The 18,787-nt window shown below is 38.5% G+C and overlaps 1 protein-coding gene across 1 annotated transcript in view; it reads left to right on the top strand.

Moving 5' to 3' along the window:
* DGKQ (diacylglycerol kinase theta) overlaps positions 1-18,787 on the top strand; it is an 88,567-nt gene that overhangs the window by 35,809 nt on the left and 33,971 nt on the right. The window contains exons 4-10 of the mRNA XM_064403677.1: positions 1,116-1,201; positions 1,925-2,050; positions 3,483-3,636; positions 7,794-7,862; positions 15,352-15,452; positions 16,937-17,160; positions 18,657-18,747. Coding sequence (XP_064259747.1) covers positions 1,116-1,201; positions 1,925-2,050; positions 3,483-3,636; positions 7,794-7,862; positions 15,352-15,452; positions 16,937-17,160; positions 18,657-18,747 — 851 coding nt within the window. The remainder of the gene's footprint in view (positions 1-1,115; positions 1,202-1,924; positions 2,051-3,482; positions 3,637-7,793; positions 7,863-15,351; positions 15,453-16,936; positions 17,161-18,656; positions 18,748-18,787) is intronic.

Below are 18,787 nucleotides of genomic sequence, written 5' to 3'. Positions count from 1 at the left end.
TTGTGGTTGACTTAGTCATGAGTCTGCTTCGGTGTGACGGGAGATTATGTCTTCTCTGGGGTTAGAATAACACAATGCTAATTCTGCTCTGGAACAGTCCAAAGAGATTTCAAACCGGTATTATTCTCTATGTAAATTAATAGCATTGTTTTCAAGATAATTTCAGATAATGTGGTAATGTGTGCAGTTGCTACCTTCCAATCTTCAGGTTACACTTTTCATGTTTTTGTGATATGCTTGGAGAAATAACTTGTTTGACTGGAACTGAAAGGTATTTGAAAAATTTGATGCTTGTCTCTTGCTTTCATTTACTTGATGAAAAGTCAAATGCCTTTGCAGAGTATTTACAAAGCAGCTACAGAAGGATCTTCTTTATCCATCTCTGTCTCTGAAGCCCACAGAGAACCCTCCTAACTCTTGAAATGATCAAGCTAGGTATTGAGATCTATTAGTTATTGTTTTGGGATTTTTATTTTTTTTTTAACTCATCCTTTGCAGCATAACTGCAGATTCTGTTCTTTCACATCTGGTATTTCAAGTCAGCTTTTGAATAAGGAAGATATTTTAAAACCAAAACTTGCCTAAACATTTGCAGGGTTCACTCAAAAACTTCTTCCACCTACAGTGCCTACAATATTTTGGAAGGCAATGTTGCCCTTACTTAGGAGGGTGCTCTGAAAAAATGATTTCATTTTTTTGACAATGAAATAGTGACTTACCTTATACATGGTGATTGAATCAAAGTAGCCTTCAGGCACAGGTATGTTGGAGTAGGCAACAGTTCCTGTGAAACTACGAGGCATAGCCAACCAGTTGTACATGTTTAACTTGCTGTAATTGGGGGAAATATGACAAATGCTGCTGATGAGCAAAATTAGCTCAGCCTTTCCTGTATATTTGCTGCATCTTTTTAACACTGAGGAAGTGGAGGAACACACAAAACAATGCTAGTGAACTTTATTGTCTATCTTTGCTGGATGTAAAGAGCATGAAGGAGAAAAAGTATGGTGTGAAAAGCATGCTGAAGGAGTATTGAAGGGAAGAGGGCAGAAGGAGATGCAGAAGAACCCTGGGGTTTCCAGCCTAAAGAAGTTTTTTTGTTTTTGTGCTTTTAGTTTGTGAGCTACATGTGCACACAGACTGTATCCTGTTTGCTTGCAGTGACTGCCGGCAGTGTCACCAGGATGGGCACCTGGACCATGTAAGTGCAGATGCCCCAGCAGGGGAAGGTGTCGTGCGTCTTGTGGACTAGAGAAAGAGCAGTCTTGATCTTTAGTTTCACATGCTGCCAATAATCAAAGCACTTCGGTCGCTTATTGGCAGGCAAAGGACATATGTGACTTCAGAATACACTACAAAGAGTGAGATGAACTCAAATGCTGATATATTCACAATACTTTTGAACTCTTGCTGAAAAATCTGTGAAATGTGTACTACCTCCAAATAAAATTTTAAAATATCAAGTACGTTATATAAAAGTTTCTTTGTAAAAGCTGGTGTGGAACTCTTTTGTCTTTTTTTTTTTTTCTGTATGTTGAGCTCTTGGCTGCATTGCATCCCTGGCAAACATTCTCTTATCCTCATGTTTCCTGTAGTCTGACTGAGGCAAAGCTGCCTATTTTCTTATCTTCTCACAGCACAGTAGATACCAAATACTGACATTGGAGGATGTTTTTTTAAAAGAATATTTTTAGTGGACTGTGAAGGAAAAGCACGGTGATAAATTTTTTGATAGTTTGATAAAACTTCTTTTTTTAGTGAAATGTTAGATTGTTAAAGATTCGTATTTATCCTGAGAAAAACTTAATGCCCTAGTATCTGTTGCTATTTCCCCAGAGCTATTTGAATTACTGATTTTAGAGTTGTATTGAAAATGCATGTGTTTCTGATTCACGTAATGCTAAGTTGTGATGTGTTTCCCCAGGATACTTACCACCACCACTGGAGGGAGGGAAACCTTTCTTCAAGTGCTCGTTGCGAATTTTGCAAAAAAACCTGTGGGTCTTCTGAGGTGCTGTCTGGCATGAGATGTGAATGGTGTGGCATACTGGTATGTTGTGCTTCTGCATATATGTGTGGTAACCACATATATATGGGCACGTGCTTATTTGAGCACTTGATAGAAACATAATTTATTTGCACACTGTACAAATATGTTTTGTATACACTTTGTAAATACACTTAATCTATATAGTTATTTATTTGAATATATGTATTTTTTATGTGTTAGATGGGAAATCTGATTTTTTTAATCCTTCTTATAGTAGTTTTAATGAACAGCTCTCAAAGTCACTGTGAAGAGTTCTGTAAATCCAATGGAATTTAACAGGGCATATAGATCTGTGGTTAGAAGCCTGCAGGCACTTTCTGTGTTAAATCAGAATTTCTTTCAAATAATGAATTCTGCAAGGTTAAAGACTTACCGTTCTAATATGTTTACTCTTATTTCAGTATAGAATGGGTCTTAGCCTGTGTGGTTAGAGTTTTTTTTAAGCTGTCAATATCCGTTTCTGTGTTTTTCCATTCACATGACACATGTTTATTTCCCATGCAAGCTGATGGTACCCTTCAATAATAATTCTGGAAACCACAGCTTTTCACACACTGATCAACAGTGTGTAGTGCAGATAACAATTAGTCCATCCACTTAATGCCACCTCATATTAAAATATGGTGAAAGTGAAAGTAGCACCAGGTGAGGTGGGAACTGAAAGTATATGCAAGAAATCATTAACTTACTACTTAAAGCTAGATAAGGTACACCATGTAGTAATGATATAAAATAAAAGTCTAAAGGTTATTCAGTACTTCAGGTATGATTCAATGATTTTTTTTAAAATATTGTGGAGTTTGTATTTTAATCTGAGACATAATTTCTGAGGTGGGAGGGGCTGTATTTGAGAACAGTCTGAGAAATGTAACGTTATGTGGCCATACATACAAAGGCATGTGTATTCAATAAAGGCAGAAGATTTGCAAAAGTGTAAAGGCAGAAACTATCCAGTCACCTTTTGAAATAAAACTGAAAACAGTCTTGCCTCAGAATCAGCAAGTGGGTACAGCTATATAAGAGGATACCTCTCTTTCCAAGCTGTTCAGTATAACCTGTGCATCTTTTCAATTTCCCCCAATAAATATCCACATAGGGTGGATTATCAGAGTCTGAGACCAAAGCTTTAAACTTCTCCATGTAGCTGTATAAAAACCTTTTGTTTTGTAGTAGAACAGGTTCATGATGCTTGAAAGTTCCTTGACATATTAAGCGTCCCCGTTACTGGTAATGTTGTTTTTTTTTTTAAATTTGTTTCTATTAAAAAAATAAAATCATAGAATGGCAAATGTGCCATTCATTTAATAAAGGTGATTTACAAAAAGTCTATATAATCCCTAACCTAAATTATGCAATTTCAGTCATAGATTGTTATTAATAAATTTACTTCCACTGAGTATCACAAGTTCTTAACTAATGCTGTTGTTTATAGGCTCATGCTGCTTGCTGTGTAATTGTCCCACCAGAATGTACCTTTGGAAGATTAAGGAATATGATTCTTCCTCCAAGTTGTGTTCAGTTGTTTTCTCGCAACTTCAGCAAATTGCATTGTTTTCGGATATCGGAAAATTTGCAAACAGAATCAGGTAAAAATTTCAAAGTTGAAGGCAACTAATTTATGAGTGTATTTAACCTAGAGTCATCATTCAATTAAGTATATTATTGCTAATGTTTATTGGTTTTTGTGGCAATATTGTAACTTCTTACTATTTTTCTGGGAGAGGTTGGAGAATGTGCAAAATGTAGAAACTTCTGTTTACTGGTGCTGGGCAATTTGTGCACTGTCCTTGAAACAAAGATAATGAAAACTTAAAATCAAAAAAAATTGTGGTGTTAGTGTTATCATTGCTGGAAACACTTACATCTTATATCATGTGTACAGATACTTTTATTTGTCTCTTGGATTAAGCATTTGTCCTTTTTAAGGTTTCTGTGCTGAAACAATACCATATGTCTAGGCAGGGTAATGTTGTGCTGCCATCTAGAGTGAATGTTTGTTTAACAGCTCTTTAGGAACAAGAATTTTTTTAAGCCTGTTGTACATGGAAGTATTTTTTTCATTTGTATTTTGATTATTACACACCTGGAAAACCTTTCTTCTGTTGCTTGAATGGAATAGGAAAGGAAATAAAAGGTAGGCATAACACAGCTCATGAAATTTAAATATTTGCAACTGCTCTTTTCTCAACCTGGTAAATTGCTCTTGAGCTTTCTACTCTGAGCTCAGGTTTGGTTTTGGTGAGGAGAGCTGATGATCAGCAAGTCCCCTGTGTTCTGTGTGCTGAAGTAGGACTCACTGTGAACTTTGTTTCAGATCTATTGTTAGGTATTTCACAAGTGTCCCAAAGGTTTAAGTGAAGATAAAGTTGGTTATTATAACTAAGAGAAGTTAATCACAAACCTTTAAAATAGAGTCTTCAGTTTGACTTTTCTAACTAAGTTACTCTCTTCAACAGTCGTGTGTTCTTTTAGTATGTCAGACTTAACTTTCACTTTTTTAATTTTTAAATCATCTCTTAATAAAATTGAACATGGAATAGCTTAAGAAAGAATCCAAGCTACACAATTTTAGCTACACCTTCTAGTCTCTTCCTTCAATATTTTAAGAGATAGAAGAGAAAGTTTTTTATTTCAGTACTTATGCTACGTGCTAAATGTGTTATTTCATGTTATGCACAGTCGAGGTTTTCTAAAGTAAGAATGGCTTTTTTTGCATTGCTTTAATGGAAGAGTTTGTCTGATCCTTTCAATTGAGAGAATGCAGCCATCAGCTTGGTCAGAAGCAGATACATAGGGATGGAGAAATATTCACTACTAAATTTGGACCATTTTCAGTGCTTTATTGTGATATGAAGGGGGAAAAAATCAAATTGAATAAAACTCACCTTGTTTGGAAAGCCAGAATGTATTTTTATAGTCCTTAGCCTGCGTGTCACAGAGGTATGGTATAGCAACACCCTGAAAAATCTCATTTCTAACACAGGTTCTCTTTCCTGTGGCCTATGGGAATTTCTGCCCCTTGGGCTTAGCTCCCCATCATCCAATGGGCAGCAGCCTCCCAGGATGGAGGGGCTGCTGATACCCAGGGGAGCAGTGCCCGAGCCATGGGGATGCTCCCCTTTCCTCCTGCTGCAGATCTGTTGCATACCTGTGACCTTAACTGCTGCCTCAGCAATTTACATCTTCCTTTTTTTCCCATGGTCAGCGAGCCACAGCTGTGGCTCAGCACAAGACATGGTGAGTAATATTTGTGGTGCAGCACCTTCCCTGCACTCTGCATAAAGGGTTTTGTTCTGAGTTTCCATATTTGACAGTGCTTTTTTGCATCTTGGTTTAGCACCTACATGCTGAATGTTCAGGTACTAGTCTGGTGTCTCCACGTGGCTCCTTTTACACCATCCACATCCTGCTAAGCCTTGCTTCAAGACCCATTGCTGGATGTTTGCCATTCTCAGTCACCTGCTGAAGATCAGGTGTCTGCAGGTCACCGCCAAAAGCACTGGCTACCATTACTATGTGCTCTTTTTCTTTGCCCAAATTCTTCCTCAAAGGCAGAGCCAAGAATTGTCTTGAACTAGTTGTCACATGATCCTGTGTTGAGGAGCTCAGTGCCTTTTAGTCCTTCTTCTTACCCATGTTCACAGAACAGATCTTCATTTTCTTATGGAACCCCACTAGCTCCTGGTATGTGCTGAAAGTTACCAAGATGTGGCATGGATCCAGCAGCTCTCTTAGGATGTATTTGATGCTCCTCTGACAATGAAGCAGCTCGGGATAGCTGCCCCAGGAGTTGCTGCTGTTATTCCAGGAGAAAAGCATAGACTCTGGGTGGCAGATCTTGCTAAAGATTGTGTGCATGTTAGGGATGTTTCAGGGGGGCGAAGAACTCCTTTGCTGAAGGATAATTAGCACTTCTGTGTGATGGCAGGCTCATTAAGTGGCACGCACAGAGGGTGCTCTTCTGTTGCCACAATCACTCATAAGATTGTGAGAAGACCAGTCTGAGGTACAAAGAAGTGCTGTCAGATGCCTGCTGCAGGCATAGCTTGTCCCAAGCTTGTGGCTGGGAAGTGCCAGATGACTTGTCCCATGCAGTGAATGAGCACAGCCATCATCTCTGACCCACTGGGGACCATTTGTCTGAAGCAGCTCTTGCCACGGTGTAAATGCTAAGCTTCATCACCAACATTCAGCAAACATCTCTGTGTTGGAAGAGACTTCTTTTAAACTCTTGAGCTACCAGGGATGCAATGGTAGAGCCCCTTCCTCCAAATGATTCCTATTGTAACAAATTTCAAAGTCATTGAACTTCACTGGAATAGTTCCAAGATGCTGTTGGTGTAGATTTCCCTACTATTCAGACTGAAAGAGAAAGTGTAATAAAAGAAGTCAGTTTCTTCTCATCTAAACTGAGAAAGAAGAGAGTTGGGAGCAATCAGTTATATCTGCTACTTCTTGTTTGTTGGTTTGGTTTTTTTTTAACTTAATTTTTTCTGGAATGAAATTCAAGAAGGCATTCAGCTTTCTCTTATTTTGAGGTGTTTCAAGACCATACTGTCTAAATTTCTCTCCAGTTGGAAACTTGATCTGTTTGTCTGTCAGCTATAACAGGGGAAATATCTCAACACTCTTTTTATATTTTAAAAGCCACAACTCAAAAGCATTGTTGTTGGTCTTTCTTGTATACACTTGAAGCATTACCCAAATATTCAGTGAGTTACCTGGTGTCAAGTTTAGGACTATTGCCTAGTACCCTTCTTGACATGCTATGATTCTGCTTCTTGGAAGGTTCTCCTGCTTTAGGATTTTGACTTCCCCAGTACCTCTTTTTCTCTGAAGATCTGCATTTACTTGTTTCATTTTATACTTACTTGTTTTGTGCTGTTTTCTTGCTTTCTCCCTCAGCTGCAAGGCACAGTTTTTACAAAGGTGTTGCCTGGCTTATATCTTTTGGGGGCTTTTCCTGCATCCCAGTCTGGACTGACTGGGATTTTCAGTGGGTGTGAGTGTGAATACTGTTATTTGATGAACACTTGCATTGCACTCTACTGCTACCCTCAGAGAAGGAAAATTGATCACGTTTGGATTTGCACTGGTCTTGTGTGGCCCTGAGTGTCAGGAATTAGAATGCAATGAGGATGTTCTGCACAGAAGCAAATGCAAAATGTTCCCAGCATTTATTTAAATTTTTTTTTTCATATTTTTTGTATGGTTTTACAGGGGTGCATTATCTTCTGACTCTAAAGCTCCTAGCTTTAGTGAGAGAGATGAGCCTACTGTCAAAGTTCTCTTCTGGGTAGCGGCAATTTCTATCTCTTTGGGTGTCAGTAACTTTGTTTTTCAGTTGTGTAAATTACTTTTATAACACCATTATTTCTGACTGGAAGGCTGGATTGATTTGATAATTTAAAACTTAATGGAAACATCCATACTTTGGTGACAGTCAAACATCATGGCTTCAGAAAAGAATGAAATGCAGTAGTTGAAATATTAAAGCCAATAGTGTAAGGATCTCATGTATGCCTCCACTATAGCTACACGACAGTGCAGATTTGGTTTTGTAATGCTGTTTTAATGCGATGCATTATTATCATAAAAAAAAGGTAGAAAAAGAAAGTGGGCTTTTCTGACTGGTTCCTTTTGTTTTAGCTTGTTTGATGGAAACTGTTCTTAAATGACAAACACCTTCTCCTTTCCATGCAAATTAACAAAAATCCTTCCTTAAAATGTCTCTCTTTTACAGATGAAGATGATGATGTTGATGGGTCAACACAAGGATCAACAAAAGATATCCAAATTTCAACCGATTCAAGTAAGCAAAATTTTAGTAAAGGGTGAATAGTCACCCATTTCTTCATTCATATAATAATATTTATTCATTTTATTCATATGATCATAACTTGTATTTCCTTATGAAAAAATATTAAATGGTTATTCTTCTAATGTTAGGTTTTAGTTTCAGATCCAAAGTTTTGGTCCAACACATTTGTCCAGGGCCTTACAAATATCTCCTTGATATTTTCCATTGGTAGGTTGGCATAAGTGGCAATCTGTTCATTACCTTGGCAAACAGGTCATTTCTCTTGGTAATTGAAGAAAGAAAACTTGGTAATTGAAGAAAGAAAACATGGTGTTAATAATCCATAGATAAGCTACAAATTTAAAGGGCAGACAGCAGTGTCTTTTCAGAGCCTTTTGCTTCTGTGCTTGCTGGATCCAAATGTTGCTGAGGACATCAGGTGAATTTTTTTTCTTTTTGGCTTGGGCATGTTGCAGTAAACAGAACTGAGCTGGACTGGCTGCTTTTTATTGCAGTTAAATTTTTGAGCATGTGGAGTTTTCTGGGGTTGGTAAAAACCAAATTCCTGCTTTTTAGAAGATGAGGTAGAACTGCAATTCAAGAGCTTCCCACCCTTATATCTATATTAGTAATTAGAACAACTTGATACACGCTGCCTAGTGGAGCTGCATGGATTGTTGTAAAAAAGGACATTTCAAATCAATAAATACTAATATTTTAATCCTGAAGTTCTTGCAAAACTAAGAGGCTAATTGTGCAAGTGCTATTTGGAATTTTTAAAAAATCAGCTCAATAAGTAGTCAAATCAATCAAATCAAGTAGTTATAGAAGAGATCTCAAGCATCCTCTTGTTTCACTTTCTTAGTTCCTGAGTGTCTTTAGGTTATGATCCATCACCATACTTCCATATTATGGGAAAGAGCTCTAACTGCAGTTTGTCTAAACAACTTTGACTTTTTCCAGTGTTTTAAGTGGCTTAAGTGATTGAGTGTGAGGACCTCCACATTTCAACAATTAAACCTATTTCCCTTATGACTGTCAAAAAGAGCAAATTACATATCCAGATATTTCATCTGGATTCATTGGAATCATAGTAGACTCAGCTCAGCTTTAGTTTAGCCTTCCCAAAAGAAGAAAAGAAATATGAAAATTCAGGGCAGCATACAAACTTTAATATGTCATTTGTTCAGACTGTCTCTGGACTGGAGAAAGCAGCAGTAGATGGTATATTTTCAAGGGTCATGTAAAGTATCATTGGTTGTGTTTTAAAAAGAACAGTGGCATAAAATATTTCTTTCTCATAATACATTTTCACAAATTTTGGAGTGTAGAGTCCAGTAACTTTGCTGTGATGTAGAAAGCTCAGCTAAAACCACAGTCACAAAAAGAGTCAGAAATAGCATTTACTGGTAAGACAGGACAGACTGTGGTGATGTGGTCCAGGGCATGGCCATGCAGTGCTAACCAGCAACTTCTGTAAACATGACCAGCTTCCTTTGTCTCCTTATCCTTCTGTTTTCCCATACTACTTCTTCCCCAAATGGCTTTGATTTCTTGCCTTGATTCCTCTCCTAAAGTTCCCCTAACAACCCTTGTACCATTCCAGAATGCTTTTCACATGCATCTCATATACCCCTGCAACCTGAGCACCCTCCTTGGTCAGTGAGGTGTCCTACAGAACTTCCCCTGTGGACTCCTCTGGTGTGTGCCACCCCCAGATGATGGGATTGATGACCTTGGGGCAGCTGTTAAAGTTATTGAGGTTCACCTGCCAGCTGTTGTGTTGTTGTGCCTCTCTGTGTGTCATAAGCTGCTGAACTTAACATGACAATGACATGGCTGTAGGGGGCTGCACCACTTTCACCTGACTCGGGATAACACCACTGAATAACATGGGTCAAGCAGGAGCTGCTCACTGCTTCTGTGTGTTGACTTAGTACATCTGCCATGTCTTTTGGGATGTTGCTATGCTTTCCCTCAAGAGTGTCTGAGCTCAATTACATTCCAGAATATTTAGCTTTTCTTAATTCCAGCTCTTTATAGAGGTAGGGGTATGTAGGGGTACATATTTCTAAAGCAATAAAAACAAGTCAGAACAAATTGAATAAGATTCATGTGGAAAGACACACTTTTTCCATAGGAGAGAAGCCAGTAGAAAAGGATACCAAGTCTGTAGTTTAGTATTGGAAGAATATTTGAATTAGTAGTCTACATTCATTTTTGTTACTTTGCTATTGTAGTGGGCTTGTTGAGTGAAATGTAAAGTTAGAAGATCTAAGTCTTAATACTGGTAGTTGAAATGTGTTAAATGGACCACTGCATTTAGCCTACCAAGATACTGAAACCAAAAGCATAAAATTAACATAAAAATGATTGCACAGTTTCTGAGTTGATAGATGTAACAGACACACAAGTGGGTTTGGCAAAGGACTCTCTGTGCCCTGTGGGAGTCTCTCAGCACTCACTGGCTGCACGTGAACTGTCTGATTCAGCCTGTGTCCATCTACTGCAGGACAGAATTCAGCCATCAATGAAAACCCATTCTGGAGGAGATGTTAGAGGAATCTGTCTACCAGAGAAATGGGAGCTTCAGTGCTGTCAGCAAACAGATGTTTCACAGCATGTCCTTCCACAGCCCTTGTTTTGCTTTGTTCAGGTTGCTGTTCTTCTGCTGAGTAAGAGATGAAATGGTTTTGTATTAGATAGACCCAAGTCGTTGGCTTAGAGTTTGCTTATGTCTTGTCCAAAACCAGCTGACAGTGCAGAGGAGACCTCCACTGTAATTATGCAAGCAGGAACAAACTGTTTTCCACAAGAAGCAAGGACAGCATTTGGGGAGAGATTTTTTCCCCTAAAGATACTTAAGAAAACTTTAAACTTTCACAAAAAGGGCCATTATGTTCTTCTGTAACTGCTTACAGATAACTAAACATGTCGCATGTTCCTCAGCAGATGCTTGGAAAGGCTCTAAGAACTAAGAGAAGGAAGGTTAAAAGGTGGCTACCAGAATGGGAGGACAGGTGTTAACACAGATTTGTGCTTCAAAATTGTTTTGAAACTAGGGGAGTTTCAGCTGCTCAAGAAAACAAGTTCAGAGAAGGCACACACCTGCAAATGGCTCTGTTGGAAAAGAAAGAGCTAGGGAAAGAAAGAAGGAAGGGAAGGAAGAGTGGGAGGAAGGAATCTGGGATTCTGAAAGGCTCTCAAGGGCAGTAAAAGAAAAAAAATACATAATTCTTACATATATAAATGCCATCATGTAGGTTATGAATCCTAATACTGAAATAAACCAAAATTTGATAGTCCCCACTCAGAGAAGTAGCAGTAGAGAAGAAGTGCATATAGCATGTAAATAACACAGGTTGTTTCAGGAAGAGTGGTTCTTGGTAAGCTATGTTGCTAGAATTTAGTCTTTTAAGGGTAATTTTCACAAATACACTCAGTATGGGCCTTTAGCTTTCTTAAGTGACAAAATTATTCAGGACCGCATAATTTTCCTGTCTCAGTCACAAGCCACATGTAAGTCTTTTCAGAAGCCATGTCCTCTCCGTGGGAGTTTGGAAGTCAAAGGGAACATGAACTTTGAACTTATCCAATGCTGTTTTGTCCTTTTCCCAGGGAAACTTGGTACATTAACCTCTGAAATCAAATTCCACACTTTGGTAAATTATGCCTGGAGTTAACCTTTTGTAGTTACTTTTCCCTTGGAAAGGGTAAGCATGAATAACAGGTTATTTTCAGCTCAGTATCCCATGGTAAGAAAAAAAATGATGTGTTTTTCAGGAGAAAGTCCTGATACTGTGTACTCTGATCCAACAGGAAAAGATTAAAGACATTTAGAAGTGAAGTGCCAGTATTACAAAACTCCTTTAAATACAATTTGATAAGTGCATCTGTTTCATATTAGCAAGTGGTTATATATATATATATATATATATACATACATATATATATATATATATATACACACTAGGTAGGGGTATGTAGACGTCACTTCGGTAGCTGGATCATTTTCTAATATTTAAAAATTGGAACAGGTGGAAGGAAGAGTTTTACCTAATTTCAGAAGTGGTTATAGGTGAGCTTCTCGCCAAGGCTAGTTAGACAAATCAGACTGGCGTAAGACACCCCTTAATTTACATGTGTTGGATGTGCTCTTGACTCAGTGGAGAAATGTATTTCTGGATGTCTAATTGCAGTATGTAGCTGTTTTATTCTTCTGTTAATGTGCTTCCAGAAGCTCATGTGCAAGCAAGCCATTTTCTGCTGGGTTGCAGTAAAGGTGTCCCCTGTGAGAAGGAAAGTGACAAAATCACATGTGATTTTTCAGTGATAAAGTTGAGGAGGTTTTTTGTGTTATGGTTACCAGATTAGCAGCATTATGTTTACTTATCTAAGAAATGTGCTTGAGCTTAGCTACTGGTCCATAGATCTAAACATGTTCTTGTAAACCAGTTTATTTTGAGAGTCAATCCAACTGTTTTTTGACTGTTCTTAAGGCATGGAGAGCTCATAAAATATTCTCCAGTTACAATTGCTAGGGATTCTCTTAGGACAACTAGTATCTCATAAGAACAGACTACAAGGGCACAGCAAATGAAAACAAGTACTAGAACTTGGATGAATGTTTTTATTCTCAGATGGTTGTCTACTTTCTGGATTGCTAGAGAAAACAGCAGAGATTTTGATAGTGTTATGATAGTTCGTACTCAGAACATCAGCTGGGCTGTCAGAAACCAGAGTTCACTTGTTTTCTCAAGTTGTGTTAGATCTAAAGAAGGTCACTCAGGACACAGTGTGTCTTTTGGTTAACATTTGTCTATGCTGTGGTTACCATGGAGATCACGCTGACAGAAATCTGTGTCTGAAAGAATTCCACTCATTCTGGCGTAGAGCCAGCAGAATTTAAAGGAGTAAGTCACTTTCTAATGTGTGCTGTGGCCTCAATGCCATGGTTGAGTTTCAAGGGTACTTCAGAAGTAAGAGTTCATGATATTTATATCTTCCTTATATTGTGATGAAAAAGAAATTGACAACAGAGACAACCACTATGATAATTGGAAAAGTGAAAATCCACAGTGACACTACTTTTCATGTCAACAAAAAGAATTGAAAAGTCACAATGTATCATACCAGGTTGGGTGTGGCTCTGAGCAACCTGATCTACTGAAAGATGTCCCTTGTCAGGATTCTTGTACTCCATGATCCTTGAAGGCACTTATAACCCAAACTGTTTCATAATTCTGTGATTGTATTTGTTCTATTTCTGTCTGTTTTTCATTACATAATCTGTTATACAGGTGTCTCTCCAAAGAGTCACAGCATGGCTGAGGTTGGAGGCAGCATGGAGGTTCTCTAAGAGAGCCTCCTGCTCAAGCAAGGTCACTCAGAGCAGCTTGTCATGTTCAGTAAGGTTTTGAATATCATAATAGAATCATAGAATGGTTTGAGTTAGAAGGGACTTCAAAGATCATCTAGCCCCAACCCCCCTGACATGGGTAGGGACACCTGCCACTAGACCAGTCAACATAGCCAATTTTGTCCCAGGAGAGACTAGGACAACTTTGCGGGATGTGAGGCTGTACTAGGGACTGCTTTGCTGTGCAATGAGGTCTTCATGTTATGTAATGAGAATGTACGTGCACACACATTGTGCCATTACCAGTGGAATTGATAATGAGGAAATATTCTTAAGAAGTGGACAAGTCTACATTAAAAAAGAAGTCCAAGCATAGCTGTCACATTTCAGAATAAGGAGAAATAAAGATCATGAGAATTAAGATATCATTATTTTTCTTTGAGAGTTAGAATCTCATTTTTAAAAGACTGCTTTCACACATAAGTGATAATCCTTTAGTTAATCCTTTAGTTCTGTGGTGTCTGCTTTTGACTGAAGTTGGAGAACATATACTGAAGCAGAAATAGGCAGATTAGTTTCAGGTGGTTCAAGAAAGTTAGCACTGAAGTGTCCTTGCTAAGTAGTTATGCACTATTTCCTCATAATCTGCCACTACAGCACTGAGGTACACAGTGATGCACATTTCTGCCTGGATTCTTGCTTGCTTTTTATCAGTCATCAGTTAGAGGTGGTTTGGTGGTTTTCTTCCTCCAGTTCCAGTTCTCCTTTTTAATCCTTCTGTGGTAAATGGCAATTTGCTAGTGTGCTTCATTGAACCTAAAAGCTGATATTATTTGACAGCAAAAGGCTCTTTGTATTTTATTCTGTACTATGAAGTACTTCCAAGCTGTCAGGGAAGCATGGAAGTAGGCTCCAGCATGTAACATATCTCCTTTACAATGTGCATTAACAGGCTGAATGATTAACCAGTTGTGTGAGCATTACAGCTGGTATATGTGGGTTTCACTTAATATTTCTAACATGCCAAGAACTGCAAGTGACAGCTTCTGGTAATTGTACTACTTGATGATGAATGCAGGTGTACATATTTATTTACAGATTTATTGTAAGATCAGACTGTAACACTGTGCTGTACAATGGGTGACTTCTGCTAATCGTTCAGTCCAATACTGCAATAAAAAGGGCATATTCTGTCAGTGATAAGTAGTTATGTCTCCTGTAAAGCATCACCTCTGGGGAGTACCTGCAAGAACCTGCAAAACTTAGCAGCTCATCAGGTGTCTTCATAAAGATGTGATCAGGAGAGGACACAAGGTCTATCTTAAAGAAATCTTCTTTTTGGTCTGGATTGAGTAACTTGGTTTCCTTTCCAGGGGCAGTAAGGATGCATGTAATGCACTAGTAATATTAATTTGTTCCTAAAACCTCTCAAAACCTGCCTGTTCTATGAGAATTTAGTTGCACTTTGCTATTACTCTTAAAAACGTTGCTTAAGAGAGAGACTTTGTCATACAGCAGCCTGTACCTGAGTCATAACCCATCTTTGTGAAAGGTGAACCTGAAAGCCTTCACTCTTCACCCTTTTACAGATGTCTGTGTAACAATCTGCGCTCAACAGTTTGAGCATGGACTTAATAAGGCTTTTGTGAAGTGAAGCACAGGAAAAGGCTGAAGGTCTTCATTTGCTGGACCTTCTTTCTTCCAGTTTTTCTGTTGTCCCTGTATTTTCCTCCCATTACCTGTACACTTAACCAGCTATTTTAAGGACTTTTTTTGGAAGCACATTCGCAGAATTGGCAGTGCTTTGGGAGGTATTCTGAAGGGCGTGGCACTTTGTCTTGAAGTTCAACTTGTCAATGCAGTCTTGAATGCTGAGGATGAAGATGTGATAGCATACACAGTCTGGTTGTAACTGTTATATCAAAAGCCAGGATAAAACTGTGATTACTCATCCCTCTTTCCTCTCTGAATGTACCCCCGTTTTAAACAAACAGTAACAAAATAAAATTTAAAAATATTCAGCCTCAAAGCTTGGCCTATGACAAAGAATATTCCCATGAAGAAACATTTCAGTGGGTTAAAAGCATGAGTTTTCTTCTGATTCAAGGTATGTGTTAATGAAATACAATTGTTTCCATTCAGGTAAACAAACACTAAAGATATTTGATGGGAATGACGCAGTGAAACGTAATCAATTTCGACTGATTTCAGTTCCAAGGATTGCAAAAAATGAAGAAGTTGTGGTAAGATACCCAGTGAGGGTCAGTTTCCCAGTGTGATACATGTCGTTTCATATTACAATAGTAAAAAGCTAAGTTTTAGAAACATAATTGAACAACAAAAATATGTGAATAGGCTATAATACTGCAACATAATTTGACTTCTTCAGGTAGTGCTCCTGTTTTAGATCATCTGAGGATGATGATGTGTCTGTAGCACAATGTGTCTGTAACACAATGGCGACCACAGCATCAGCTGTTAAGCAGTCATTCTGCTTCCTGGTGTTACCCTGAAGCCTGATTTTACTGTTACAAGCAATACAGGATAACCAGCTCCTTAGATCTTGCACCTTTTCTGCAGTAGAGGTTTGGTATTTATCTTGGACAGCCATCAATATTGCACTTGAGTTAATCAGCTTTGAACACTAAGGCTTATTATAGTTACCTCCATCCCTTGGCTGTGAAAATAATCAGTTATTGATCACATACTGGCCTCTCTCTAGCTTTTCCAGTGTTCCATCTGGGATGGAAAAATTACTCCGTTCTAAATCAAGTGGGCTGTACAGCTCTTTATTTACTGGTCTACGCAGAGACCCCATGCTGTGAGAGATAAATCCCAGAGGGGGAATATGGTGGTTCACAATAAAATTGTGCATGGTGAGGACTCAGAGTCATACAGACTTGGCAAAGAAGTCTGAAGAATGTATTACATCAGTATTTTGACAATACAAAGCTAAAATTATTAGGATTTTTATCTTGATACTGTCCTCAAAATCAACAGGAGTTTTGCTAAGGGTTTGTAGTGTTCTGCATGTCAAAGATCTTTAAGAAAAAATTATGTACAGGACTGAAGATATTTAGGAGTGCTGCTTGCCTTTCAAGCACATTTTACCAGGCTGTCACTTTAATACCAGAGAAGAGGAATTCAAGTTCTTATAAGCAAGCTGTATTGACCACAGCATCCGTGTTAGCAGAGGTGCTGCAGGCAGGGGCCCATTATGGATGTAAAATTTCTGTGTGCATCTTGCAAAGACAGCCCTTCCCTTGCCTCTTCACAGGTGTGTGGCTTCAGGACAGCTTTGTGGCTGAGAAGCTCACTAATTTTTGGCATCCCTTAGTGCAAGAAGACTGAGTAGGCAGAGTTGTGTTCAGTCAAGTGTAATTCACCATTTTCCTTGTGGTCTAAATTTTACATGCATGAATGTAGATTTATTTGACCTCGATTTTTACATTTGGTCTTAAAATGACTATTACTTTCCAAAGATACTGTGGATTTTGTTCAAATACATGAATATCTCAAGCTTTCTTTTTTCATGTTCACTGAAATTTGTTTTCAAAACTTCACTCTTGCTTTGACTATTTTTGCTGTTGCTATATATATACTCCTCTGAGGTTAGAATATACATTGAAGGTTCATTTCATAAATCAGGTATTTATAGTGTCTATGGCTATATAGGTATTAATGGTGTCTTTTCAAGTAAATGTTAATTTATCTTGCTGTGTTTTAGGAGGCTGCTTTGAGGGCGTACTACATAAATGATGACCAGCAGGAGTATGAGCTTCAGACCTTTACACAGCAGGTGCTGCTCTCTGATGATGTTATCAACAGGAATGATGCTGCAGAGGACAGCAACTTGGGCTCAGTATTCCGAGAATCTGTTCCTGAAGCTTGGATCATCAGAGCCAAGCCAAAGGATGAAGAAGTGATCAGAATTTATCCTGCCTGGCTAAAGTGAGTATTTTTCCTCTTGATCACAAGGTTATTCTGCTTGTCTACATTTGTCCTCTGTAGTCTAGCCCTGTTTGCTTTTAACTAAAGCTGCAGAACTCTAACAGAGATTGCAGTTTCTTTCTCTATTTCAGGATTCTTCTGTTCATTTTTTGAATGAGTAGTGTGCACAACATTCATTTCCATGCCTGGAAACCCTTGGGATTCTTTACATGCGTGGAACATATAGTGGAACTGTCGGAACCCAGAGCATCTCTCTGGATGCCCTGGATGTCTCAAAGCCCTGGCAGGGGCTTGGAGACCCTGGCAGGAAGCCAAAGACACCTGGAAATTTGACCTTAATTCATAGAGGAAATTGCTAACCTTATATGAAGAATTACAGGTCACAAAAATTTAAGCAGCACATTAGTAGGAATCACAGGGTGAAGGAAAAAACTTTGGAACCTTGTACAGGAGGGTTTTGTATGTTGTACAGGGGGGTCTAGAATTCTGTACATGGGGGTCAGGTGTTCTAAGATGGAGGAATTTGGGCATGCCCTGTCCTTCTTCTTTCTTCTCCTTGGCATCCATGTTCAGGATGATGTTGGCATGTGTGGATTGGTTCATAGGGAAAGTGCACTTGCCAACAAGGGCAAAAAGTATTGGAAATTAAAGGTAAATATCTAATACGTAGTTTTCACTACAAAAGAGACAACCGCCCTGTGGGCGGGAGAGAGTGCCCTTGGCTGTCTTGCTGATCAGACCTCGGCTGGACAGACAGAAAAACTTTGTAGATAAGGAACAATAAACTCAAGTCAAGACCAAATGCAAGAGTCCAGACTCCTTCTTCAAAGCACAGCCTGCCCAGAACCACCTTTTCCCATGTTGGGGCAGAGACAAGTGACAGCCGACCCCGGCATGGAACTTGTGCAGTTCCATTGTCATGTGTTTGGTTAGAAAGATGCAACTTTACATTAGCTACATCTGTAAACAAATGATGACATACACGTCACTTGAAAAGCTGGTGGATCTTTTTGAAGAAATGTGAAGTAGGAAGAACTAAAGTGCAACCTCTCATGTGAGATGAGAAAGAAAAAAATTATATTAAAAAAAAACTAACAAAAAAATCCCAATAACTATACAATTTACCACTAGGACAATATGAACTTTAAGCATATTTAGTAGTGGAAACAAAATGGTCTGGATCCACTAATTTCTGAAGACTTGTGGGATAAAATTTAACCATATGTTCGTTTTGCTGTTACAACTGCATTGACAAGTTTTATGAAAGACTTGCAGATTATCTTTGTGATTAGGAAGAAACCAATCTTTAGTGCTACAATTGTAATTAGCAATTCCTTGAGATGAAAGTGTTTTCTTGTCTGTGGCACTGGTACCACATCTGCTATGAGCCTCAGTGAGCAACTTTCTTCAACGAATGTAAATATGTATGCATTTCTATACTTAGTTTAAAAAGGTACACACAGGGTAGATACTAAAATAAGTATTTTTCTCCTTAGGGTGGGAATGGCATATGTTTCTCTACGAGTAAATAAGGATAGCACTGTGCAGACTGTGATCAAAGAAGTGCTCCCATTACTTGGAAGGCAGGTAAGTGAAAGATCTTAAGCACATCCATCACCTGAGTGAC

The sequence above is a fragment of the Passer domesticus genome, chromosome Z (genome assembly GCF_036417665.1).
Source record: "Passer domesticus isolate bPasDom1 chromosome Z, bPasDom1.hap1, whole genome shotgun sequence".
Taxonomy (NCBI): Eukaryota; Metazoa; Chordata; class Aves; order Passeriformes; family Passeridae; genus Passer; species Passer domesticus.
The sequence above is the reverse complement of the archived record's forward strand: the minus strand, read 5'-3'. Positions and strand labels throughout refer to the sequence as shown.